The sequence below is a fragment of the Salvelinus fontinalis genome, chromosome 18, assembly GCF_029448725.1.
Source record: "Salvelinus fontinalis isolate EN_2023a chromosome 18, ASM2944872v1, whole genome shotgun sequence".
Taxonomy (NCBI): domain Eukaryota; kingdom Metazoa; phylum Chordata; class Actinopteri; order Salmoniformes; family Salmonidae; genus Salvelinus; species Salvelinus fontinalis.
This window is the reverse complement of record NC_074682.1, coordinates 45253676-45266036: the sequence shown is the minus strand read 5'-3', so window position 1 is coordinate 45266036 and position 12361 is coordinate 45253676. Positions and strand designations below refer to the sequence as shown.

General features: G+C 44.8%; 1 protein-coding gene across 1 annotated transcript in view; it reads left to right on the top strand.

Moving 5' to 3' along the window:
* The window catches only part of LOC129815622 (plexin-A1-like), a 474873-nt gene that overhangs the window by 128107 nt on the left and 334405 nt on the right, over positions 1-12361 (top strand). Inside the window, exon 3 of the mRNA XM_055869594.1 lies at positions 7830-8012. Coding sequence (XP_055725569.1) covers positions 7830-8012 — 183 coding nt within the window. The remainder of the gene's footprint in view (positions 1-7829; positions 8013-12361) is intronic.

The window sequence follows — 12361 nt, the reverse complement described above, 5'->3', positions numbered from 1 at the left end:
CCAACTATCGTGTCAGATTTTGAAAATATGCTTTACAGCGAAAGCAATTCAAGCGTTTGTGAGTTTATCGATCACTAGACAAAACATTACGAACAGCTAGCAGCAATGTAGATTGGTCACGAAAGTCAGAAAAGCAATAAAATTAATTGTTTACTTTTGATGATCTTCGGATGGTAGCACTCAAGAGATTCCCAGTTACACAATAAATGTTCCTTTTGTTCGATAAATCTAATTTTTATATCCAAAAACCTCCATTTGGATGGTGCGTTATGTTCAGAAATCAACAGGCTCGAGCGGTCATGAAGGGCAGACGAAAATTCCAAATGGTATCCGTAAAGTTCCTAGAAACATATCAAACGTTTTTTATAATCAATCTTCAGGTTGTTTCTAACATGAAAAATCGATAATATTTCAACCGGACGGTAAACTATTCAATAAAAGAGATAAAGAAAATGTCGAGCTCCAACTTTCGCGTGCATGAACTAATCGAAGGACATTCACCTATCCACTGACGCGTTTTGATAAATCTCGCTAATTTTTCAGAATAAAAGCTAGAAACTATGTCTAAAGACTGTTCACACCCTGAGGAAGCCATAGGAAAAGGAATCTGGTTGATATCCCTTTAAATGAAGGAAAGGCAGGCAATGGAACAGGGATTTTTCAAAATAAGGAGGCACTTCCGGGTTGGATTTCCTCAGGTTTTCGCCTGCAAAATCAGTTCTGTTATACTTACAGACAATATTTTGACAGTTTTGGAAACTGTCCTAATCTGTCAATTATATGCAAATTCTAGCATCTGGGCCTGAGAAATAGGCAACTTACATTGGGAACGTTATTTTTTCCAAACATAAAAATTCAGCCCCCTAGCTTCAAGAGGTTTTAAGGCATATTGAGCAGGGCTAGAGGCTCTATATCATACTTCCGGCGCCGACAGAGATGACCGACTCGCTTCGCGTTCCTAGGAAACTATGCAGGATTTTGTTTTTTTACGTGTTATTTCTAACATTGGTACCCCAGGTAATCTTAGGTTTTATTACATACAGTCGGGAGGAACTACTGAATATAAGAGCAATGTCAACTCACCATCATTACAACCAGGAATATGACTTTCCCGAAGGGGATCCTGTGTTTTGCCTTCCACCCAGGACAATGGATCTGATCCCAGCCGGCGTACCTAAACAACGTCGCCGTAAAAGGGGCAAACAAAGCGGTCTTCTGGTTAGACTCCGGAGATGGGCACATCGCGCACCACTCCCTAGCATACTACTCGCCAATGTCCAGTCTCTTGACAACAAGGTTAATGAAATCCGAGCAAGGGTTGCCTTCCAGAGAGACATCAGAGACTGTAACGTTCTTTGCTTCACGGACACATGGCTCACTCGAGAGGCGCTATTGGAGTCGGTGCAGCCAGCTGGTTTCTTCACGCATCGCGCCGACAGAAACAAGCATCTTTCTGGAAAGAAGAGGGGCGGGAGGGTATGCCTTATGATTATCGAGACATGGTGTGATCATAACAACATACAGGAACTCAAGTCCTTCTGTTCACCTGACTTAGAATTCCTCAGAACCAAATGTCGACCGCATTATCTACCAAGAGAATTCTCTTTGATTACAATCACAGCTGTATATATTCCCCCCCAAGCAGACACATCGATGGCCCTGAACAAACTTTATTTGACTTTATGTAAACTGGATCCACATATCCTGAGGCTGCATTCATTGTAGCTGGGGATTCTAACAAGACTAATCTGAAAACAAGACTCCCTAAATTCTATCAGCATATCGATTGCGCAACCAGGGCTGGTAAAACCCTGGATCATTGTTATGACCTGCCCTCCTTTCAGAAAAGCTGAACACGACTCCATGTTGTTGCTTCCAGCCTACATACAGAAACTAAAAAAGAAGCTCCCACACTCTGGTCTGTTCAACACTGGTCCGACCTATCTGATTCCACGCTTCAAGACTGCTTCGATCACATGGATTGGGATATGTTCCGCATTGCGTCCAACAACAACATTGACGAATACGCTGATTCGGTGAGCGAGTTCATTAGAAAGTGCATCGGCGATGTCGTACCCACAGCAACTATTAAAACATTCCCAAACCAGAAACCGTGGATTGATGGCAGCATTGTCGCGAAACACTGCTTTTAACTAGGGCAAGGTGACCGGAAACATGACCAAATACAAACAGTGTAGCTATTCCCTCCGCAAGGCAATCAATCAAACAAGCTAAGCGTCAGTATAGAGACAAAGTAGAGTTGTAATTCAACGGCTCAGACACAAGAGGTATGTGGCAGGGTCTACAGTCAATCACGGATTACAAAAAGAAAAACAGCCCTGTCGCGGACCAGGATGTCTTGCTCCCAGACAGACTAAATAACTTGAGGACAATACAGTGCCACTGACAAGGCCCGCTACCAAAACCTGCGGACTCTCCTTCACTGCAGCCAACGTGAGTAAAACATTTAAACGTGTTAACCCGCGCAAGGCTGCAGGCCCAGACGGCATCCCCAGCCGCGTCCTCAGAGCATGCGCAGACCAGCTGGCTGGTGTGTTTACGGACATATTCAATCAATCCTTATCCCAGTCTGCTGTTCCCACATGCTTCAAGAGGGCCTCCATTGTTCCTGTTCCCAAGAAAGCTAAGGTAACTGAGCTAAACGACTACCGCCCCGTAGCACTAACTTGCGTCATCATGAAGTGCTTTGAGAGACTGGTCAAGGACCATATCCCCTCCAACCTACCTGACACCCTAGACCCACTCCAATTTGCTTACCGACCTTGTAGTGGCTTCCTTTCCTCTTTACCATAGCCACTGCCCAAGCCTGAAGCGGGTTTGTTTCGGACGCATACAGTCCACACTCAACGTTTCCAAACGGCCAAACATTCAATGAGATCCAGGGATATGGTGCAACAAAAAATGTTTATTCTTCTTATCTAATAAAAAGGTATTCTCCAATCAACTTAAAGCAGAGATTACTTGATATGCAAATACATAATATAATATGACCTGTCTGTCTGTCTGTCTGTATTTCTGTATGTATGTCTGTATGTCTATATGCTCAAAAAACTATACCGCTCCCGCATCTAGCAAGGACTCCTACCCCCGAAGGCCCAACTTCCTGCCTTTATACTAACACAATTAACACAGTACAATGAATGGGCAAGAGGGGGGGGCCAAAAACTGAGTTACACTAATAACAAATTAATATATCTCAATCAGGTAAATAAATCATAAAGGTACGTACCTAATATTTCATCATATACATTAATATTTAATATATTTACACAAATGTACATGGAGCTCAGTATGTTCAGTCTTTTGTACAAATATGCCCAAATCGGCTCTAACAGACCTAATAGGTCCACAGACGACGCAATCGCAACCACACTGCACACTGCCCTAACCCATCTGGACAAGAGGAATACCTATGTGAGAATGCTGTTCATCGACTACAGCTCAGCATTTAACACCATGCACGCCTCCAACTGGCCATGGCCATGCGTGGCCATGCACGCCTCCAACTCAATCATCAAGTTTGCGGACGACACTACAGTGGTAGGCTTGATTACCAACAACGACGAGACGGCCTACAGAGAGGAGGTGAGGGCCCTCGGAGTGTGGTGTCAGGAAAATAACCTCACACTCAACATCAACAAAACAAAGGTGATGATTTTGGACTTCAGGAAACAGCAGAGGGAGCACCCCCCTATCCACATCAACGGGACAGTAGTGGAGAGGGTAGTAAGTTTTAAGTTCCTCGGCGTACACATCACGGACAAACTGAATTGGTCCACCCACACAGACAGCGTTGTGAAGAAGGTGCAGCAGCGCCTCTTCAACCTCAGGAGGCTGAAGAAATTCGGCTTGTCACCAAAAGCACTCACAAACTTCTACAGATGCACAATCGAGAGCATCCTGTTGGGCTGTATCACCGCCTGGTACGGCAACTGCTCCGCCCACAACCGTAAGGCTCTCCAGAGGGTAGTGAGGTCTGCACAACGCATCACGGGTGGCAAACTACCTTCCCTCCAGGACACCTACACCACCTGATGTCACAGGAAGGCCATAAAGATCATCAAGGACAACAACAATAGAATAGAAAACAACAAGCCGACTAGGTATATAGATCAAGTATTCTACACTAAGAAAATATATAAACACGACATGTAAAGTGTTGGTGCCGGACATTTTCCATATGCACAAAAAGCTTATTTCTGTCCAAGTTTGTGCACAAATTTGTTTACATTCCTGTTAGTGAGCATTTCTCCTTTGCCAAGATAATCCATACACCTGACATATGTGGCATATCAAGAAGCTAATTAAACAGCATAGTCATTACACATGTGCACCTTGTGCTAGTGACAATAAAAGGCCTCTCTAAAATGTGCAGTTTTGTCACACAACTCAATGACACAGATGTTTCAAGTTTTGAGGGAGTGTGTAATTGGCATGCTGACTGCAGGAATGTCCACCAGAGATGTTGGCAGAACATTTTATGTTAATTTATCTACCATAAGCTGCCACTAGTGTCGTTTTAGAGAATTTGGCAGTATGTCCAACTGGCCTCACAACCAGAGACCACGTGTAACCGCGCCAGCCCAGGACCTCCACATCCGGCTTCTTCACCTGTGGGATCATCTGACACCAGCCACCCAGAGCGCTGAGGAAACTGAGTTTTCACAACTGAAGAATTCCTGCCCAAACTGTCAGAAACCGTCTCAGGGAAGCTCATCTGCGTGCTCATCGTCCTCACCAGTGTCTTGACCTGACTGCGGTTCAGCGTCGTCACTGACTTCAGTGAGTAAATGCTCACCTTCGATGGCCACTGGCCCTCTGGGAAAAGTGTGCTCTTCAAGGATGAATCCTGGTTTCAACTGTACCGGGAAAATAGCAGACAGTGTGTTTCGCGTCGTTTGGGGGAACGGTTTGCTGATGTCAATGTTGTGAACAAAGTGTCCCATGGTGGCGGTAGGGTTATGGTATCGACAGGCATTTTATTGATGGCTATTTAAATGCATAGATATACCGTGACGAGATCCTGAGGCCCATTGTCGTGCCATTCATCACCTCATGTTTCAGCATGATAATTCATGGCCCCATGTCGCAAGGATCTGCACACAATTCTTGGAAGCTGAAAATGTCCCAGTTCTTCCATGTTCTGCATACTCAACTTTGAGCATGTTTGGTATGCTCTGAATCAATGTGTACGACAGCGTGTTCCAGTTCCCGCCATTTTCCAGCAACTTCACACAGACATTGAAGAGGAGTGGAACAACATTCTACAGGCCATAATCAACAGCCTGATGAAACTCTATGTCAAGGAGATGTCGAGCTGCATGAGGCAAATGGTGGACACACCAGATAGCGACTGGTTTTCTGATCCACGCCTCACCATATCTCACCAACAGATGCATATCTGTATTCCCAGTCATGGGAAATCCGTTGGAATAGGACCTAATGAATTTATTTCAATTGACTCATTTCCTTATATGAACTGTAACTCAGTAAAATCTTAGAAATTGTTGCATGTTGTGTTTATATTTTGTTTAGTATACTATGGTGTTGTCAGATTTTTCTATTCATTACTTGTTTTGGTTACAGAGGGAAAGTAAATGTGGACTGTTCCAGCATCTTCAAAGTGCGCCTCGGCAGAAATATTTTTTCATGTTCCATATTTATATTTTTTACTGTGTTGTATGCTCGTGCACTTTGCATGTGTTTTGACTATACTGTCCAGTGCAGCGTAGCTAACTTTTACCATAGCTATGTCTGTGCACTCTGTAATGCATCTTAAAACCCTTTCAAATCCACCCACCCCAAACATGCATTAACCCTTTGAGGTCCTTCCTTCAGGCTCTAGTGTCAAAGGGCTGCATGTTGTGTCTTACTATAAGTGTCTGAGTCAAATTCTGATTTAAGGAGACTTGCTTGACTGGGTTGAATATGGTCCCTCTTGTCACTTTGGTTGGTCGGTCGGTTTTGTCTATATGGTCAGTCGGTTTTGTCTAGACAGGAGACAGTCCAAGGCAATTAGCGAATAAATATACCTGTTTCAGTGGACATGTGGACAAACACACACACATTTCACTCCACTTCTCCCTATCCTTCTCCAGATGCCCATCGCTAGTGAGTCATGGAAGGTTTCCGTAAAGCAGCTTTCTCTCCTTTTCTTTCTGTTGGTGACAATTCCTCTCTCTCCACTAGGCCGCCGGGCGAACGAGGGGGCTTTGTTAACCGAATTTATACCCCAAATTCTTCCCGATGTGAGATAGAAACCCTTTGGATAGATTAAGCGAGAGAAAAGGTGAGTGAAGTGGGGAGAGGAGGAGGGGGAGGAGGGGGGGGGGGTAGAGAGGAGTGAGGATATTGATGTGTAGATTTACTGTCCTTGTCTACTGTAGCGCTTGGTAAAGGATGGATTTGAGGGAGGGGGAAGAGAGGAAGAGGGGGGAGGGGGAAGGGAGGGGCGAGAGGCAAGGGAGGGGCAGAGAAGGAGAGTGAGAGAGGGGCGGAGAGAGAGAGAGGGGCAGAGAGGGAGAGGGAGGGAGAGAAAGGGGGAGAGAGAGGGAGAGAGGGGCAGAGAGGGAGGAAGAGAGGGGCAGAGAGAGGGAGAGAATAAAATAATAGAAAGGGGAGAATAAAGGGATATTGACGCAACGCAAGTCGTGCTGCATCAATTTCAACAGATGGAGAGAGGAAGAGTTATCTGTTCTCTTCTGGATCAATCAGATGATGCAGTGATACGATTTTAGATTACACAACCATTTACACACTCGCTCTGTGTGTGTGTGTGTGTGTGTGTGTGTGTGTGTGTGTGTGTGTGTGTGTGTGTGTGTGTGTTGCCAGTGTTAAACACACACTGACACCACTTCATTTCCAGCCTTCCTCGGATAGCAACCTCTTAGGCCTCATAGCGTGTTGCACACACACAAACACACTCACACCGTCAAGGGTGTGTGATGACTGATTTGAGAGAGGCTGATTTGAAATGCGTCGTAAGGTTGGTGACCTCCACCCTCGAGGCTGAATGTTTTAATGTGTCAGTGGTTCAGCTAGCAACCCAAGTAGCAGGTTGGAATTAGACTCCTGACTGAGTGGATTGGAGAATCAGTTGAGGAGACGCACAGACACACGCACACAAACAGTACTTTGACATGCAGATATGCAGATACACACACAACTGACCCCAAAACATTGTCCCTTTCCTCTGTCTCTCTGTCACACATCCTTTAGTTATACTGATGCTCTTAGCTTATATATACACAAATATTAGACACTGTTATATGACTGCTACAACTCATCTAACCTCTACCTCTACCTCTCCCCCTCTCTCTACCTCTCCCCCCCTCTCTCCCCCTCTCCCCCTCTCCCCCTATCTCTCTCCCCCTCCCTCTCTCCCCGTCCCTCCCCCTCCCTCTCTCTACCTCTCCCCCTCCCTCCCTCTCTCTACCTCTCTCCATCTCCCTCCTCCTCTCTCCCCCCTCTCTCTCCCTCCTCCTCTCTCCCCCTCCTCCCTATCTCTACCTCCCCCCTCTCCCTCTCTCCCCCCTCTCTCTCCCTCCTCCTCTCTCCCCCCCTCTCCCTCTCCCCTTCTCTCTCCATCCCTCCCCCCCTGTCCCACCTTCTCTCTCTCTCTCTCTCTCTCTCTCTCCATCCCTCCCCCCCTGTCCCACCTTCTCTCTCTCTCTCTCCCCCGCTCTCTCTCCCCTGCTCACTCTCTCCCCCTGCTCTCTCTCTCTCCTCCGCTCTCTCTCTTCCCCGGCTTTCTATCTCTCTCCTGCTCTCTCTCTCCTGCTCTCTCTCTCCTGCTCTCTTTCTCTCAGCCTCTCCAGATCGATGACAACTTTTGCGGCCAGGACTTTAACCAGCCTCTGGGTGGGACCAGCACCATAGAGGGAATACCGCTCTTCATTGACAAGGAGGACGGCATGACCTCGGTGGCCGCCTACGATTACCGTGGCAACACCGTGGCCTTCACAGGCACACGCAACGGCAGAATGAAGAAGGTAAGAAATAAGAGATCTATAGTTAGTTTTTCTGGCAATGAAGAGCGCATGCTGTTCGAGCTGGGTTTTTGTTCATGTCAGTTTGTTTCACCCCTGCTTTATTGTGGACGCTGCTGCTGACTTGTGTGTGGACCTGGCCTACTATCTGGACTGCAGTTGGAAAGGGATGTACATCTCAAGTCTACTGCATTTGCCTATGCTCTGTGGACCTTCAGGCATTCCCACAGTCTTGGAACATTCACATTTTGTCGTAGTTCATTTTTGTAAACAGGAGGTTGCCCCACTGTGTATGGTTAGGTAATATCAAAATTCTGATTCCGCCTAACTTTTATGGCTGTGTCCTATGGTTGGGCGATATATCAAAATAGATTAATTTAAATGTTTTTGCGCGATATTCCAAATGCCTGTAACTCAAGAATCCCGGTTTTGTTATTTTTAGTTTTTATGAGCATTTATGTCCGCTTGTTCCCATTTACACCAGAGATCTATATTTAATGAAGTGATGCACTTCTCCACCCTAACAATGGGAGTTGTTGTCCCTAAGCGGGAAGACAGGCGACAAGCTTATGTCCAAAATTTGCCCATAGAAACGCATTGGGCTTATTTTTGACAGATTTGAGCAAAAGTGAAACCTTTCACTTCGCCTCTTCCTCTATGGTTTACACACTGTCAAAAGGCTGTCCTGCTCCTCTTCTCTCTACCTAACCCCGCTCACAGTCCCTTCAGTTTGGCTGCTCAGCCTACCTTAGTTATCCCTCACCCATTATAGCCTTGCCTTTCCCAACCATTCAGAGCGTTTGGAAATGCGTATGTGGACACTGCACCCGCCCACTCAGGTCAGAGTCTTATCGTCGTCCGAAGGGAGAAGACGCATCTTTCTGAGGACTTTTTATTGTCAACAGTAACACTAAGTCATTCCAAGTCATTCGGATTACCAAACTCCATATAAACATCTTCAAAGGAAACAGCTGTGTGTGTGTTGTGGTGAATACTAAGAGTACAGTGATGGGCCTCAACATCATGTTCTAACCAGACAGCACTATACAGGGCAGAACCAAACCAGTCCGTTAGAAGTATATAGCGGGTTGGAGCATTCACAGCCGACTGCTCAGACTGGTGAGGGTATACCAGCCAACCGTTTTTATGTGCTCCTTCTAGCTGGATTTAGTTACCAACAATTTTTGACATGGACTGTCATTTCTCCAGATTTAGAGACCAATAGTTTTTACACACATACACCAAGCCCCTTCCTCTGCCACTCATGCCAACAAAGTTGAGAGATCAGGTCTTCCTCTCTGACAAGCGGTTTCAACTCACTATTAGCATTTGAGGTTTGGTCCAACAGACTCGGTCATATGGACAACAAAACACATTGAGACATTATTTTACTGTAATGGAGAAGTGAACTTTTCTAACGATACCCTTTTTATGTCTAAACTACTCTCATTGAGAGCCGACACCACTGAAACGAGAGTATGAATGAACAATGATCCTGGAAAATGAATGCTCAGTTTGTTGCGTGCCATTTGGGTACCGCTCCGCTTGCAGCATTTTAGACAATTACTGTTATACTAGCTGTCTAGTCTGTTTGTGTTTTTTAAATGTGCAATAAGCATAAAACACAGTTATATAAGGGATTGGCTACACATTCTCATTCTGAGAAATAAGGTAGGCCACTTGATTTCAACATCTGAACAAAGTGGGCAGGATAACAAGCTTTTCAAACAGTTGCAGACAGACAAAAGGGTGTGTTGATAACAGCTCAACTCTTCAACCTCGTTACCTGGCAAATAGATCCAAGCTGGCTAACCTTGAAATATAAAAGATTACCTGGCTAATCACTAGCACGTGGGCTTGAGATATTGAGAGCTGTGCTAATCTATAGCCCAATGCCTGCTACAAGAAGTTAGTCATTATTAGGCAATGTGCATTATGCATGGTTCTAGTAAAACAAAAAATGTTTTGAATGCCAGATCAGAGAATATTGCAAAAAAAAAGCAGGTTAAACTATTTTGATAATGAAATCATTAGTGGGGCTTTATGGTCGTGGAAGGCTTCTACTTAGCCTAGGTATAACTTCACAAGCGCTGAATTCATTCGATTATTGCTGACTGTTTGAAATGTAGTGTATTTGACCTTTTAATTGTACAACAACACTTATTTAGAGAAAACAGAAGGAAAAAAATATATTGTGAATTCCCTGCATTAAAGTCCCCGGCCAGTAGGAGCACCGCGTAAGTTTGAAAAAAATCAAGATCATTTTTAGGTCATATCGCCCTGCCCTACTGTGTCTGTACCCTACCCTATTCCTTATCTAGTGACATTAGGAATAAAGAATAGATTTGCCCTCATAGATACTTGGCTCTTATTGATACTTATTCAGAACCTTACTACTGGAGTAGTAACCTATGAGCGTAAGTCTTTTCAACGTCTTGTGCTTACTAGGTAAGATACATTTCTTCCATTTTCTCTTACTCGTCTCTTTAACATCCTCCTGAAGACAGTGTGGTCCATCAATCAATGCTCCATGCACTTTTGAATGGCCACTCAGACAACAGGTGGTGAATTTAAATTGACTGTGGTCTTATAGTTTTATGGATGCAGTATAAAGTCTCAGCCGATATTCATGTAATAATGAGGAATTCCCCTTGACCACGCCCAGAAATGGGGGAAAACCAGCATTCTTTCCTATTGATCCCCATTGTAAAAGAGGCAACTTCGTCGTACATTTTTTGTTATACAGAAATAACAAAACATGCTAAAAAGCAGCTTTGTTGTTCAATGTACATGTAGCCATTTAAAAAAAATTGACCTACAGTTTGCAATGCTCCCACGAAGGGAAATAGAGCTTTCGAGAAGATCTCTGTGGCTTCAGGCTATTTGGCGTGAGAGAGTGGGAAATGTGGGGACATGGTGTCCAAGTAGGCTACATGTAGCTATGTGTGTGTAAAACATTTCATCCCAGGTAAGACATTGAACTTGTTTAGTATAGTCCGTTTGTAACTCTACTCACTACTGAGATACAAAATGGCGCCGCAGAAGAAGGTTGGCGTTTTACATGTTTCTAACCAATTGTGTTTTTTTGTTTGTTTCTTTGTGGTGTTTGTAACTTATTTTTTAAACTTATTTTGTACATAATGTTGCTGCTACCATCTCTTATGACCGAAAATAACTTCTAGACATCAGAACTGCGATTACTCACCACAAACTGGCAGAATCCTTTTTTTCCTTTAACGAGTCTGATGCGAATGATATACTGCTTTCCCGGGAACAGGCCCAGATCCCCGTCATTTGCGTGAAGAGAAGGCGGAGAAAAAGGGGCCGGAGGGCGGGTTGCCTTCTGAGAATTCGTATGCGATTGAATAAACCCCCACCTCCTTCCATTCTGCTAGCAAACGTGCAATCTTTGGAAAATAAAATCAATGACCTACGCGGAAGATTAAACTACCAGCGGGACATTCAAAACATTCAAAAGAGAGAGAATATCTTACGCTTTACGGAGTCGTGGCTGAACGATGACATTATCAACATACAGCTGGATGGTTATACGCTGTATCGGCAGGATAGAACAGCGGCGTCTGGTAAGACGAGGGGCGGCGGACTATGTATTTGTGTAAATAACAGCTGGTGAACAATATCTAAGGAAGTCTCGAGGTTTTGCTCGCCAGAGGTAGAGTATCTCATGATAAGCTAGATAGACCACACTATCTACCTAGAGAGTTTTCATCTGTATTTTTTTTGTAGCTGTCTACATACCACCACAAACTGATGATGGCACTAGACCACACTCAATGTGCTGTATTCTGCCATAAGCAAACAGGGAAACTCTCACCCAGAGGCGGTGCTCCTAGTGGCCGGGGACTTTAATGCAGGGAAACTTAAAACCATCTTACTAAATGTTAAATGTGCAACCAGAGGGAAAAAAACTCTGGACCACCTTTACTCCACACACAGAGACGCGTGCTCGCCCTCCGTTTGGCAAATCTGACCATATAATTCCATCCTCCTGATTCCTGCTTACAAGCAAAAATTTAAGCAGGAAGCACCAGTGACTCGGTCTATAAAAACATGGTGAGATGAAGCAGATGATAAGCTACGGGACTGTTTTGTTAGCACAGACTGGAATATGTTCAGGGATTCCTCCGATGGCATTGAGGAGTACACCACATCAGTCATTGGATTCGTCAATAAGTGCAACGATGACGTCATCCCCACAGTGACTGTACGTACATACCCCAACCAGAAGTCATGGATTACAGGCAACATAGGCACTGAGCTAAAGGCTAGAGCTGCCGCTTTCAAGGAGTGGGACTCCAACCCGGAAGCTCAAGAAGCGGGACTGTAACCCA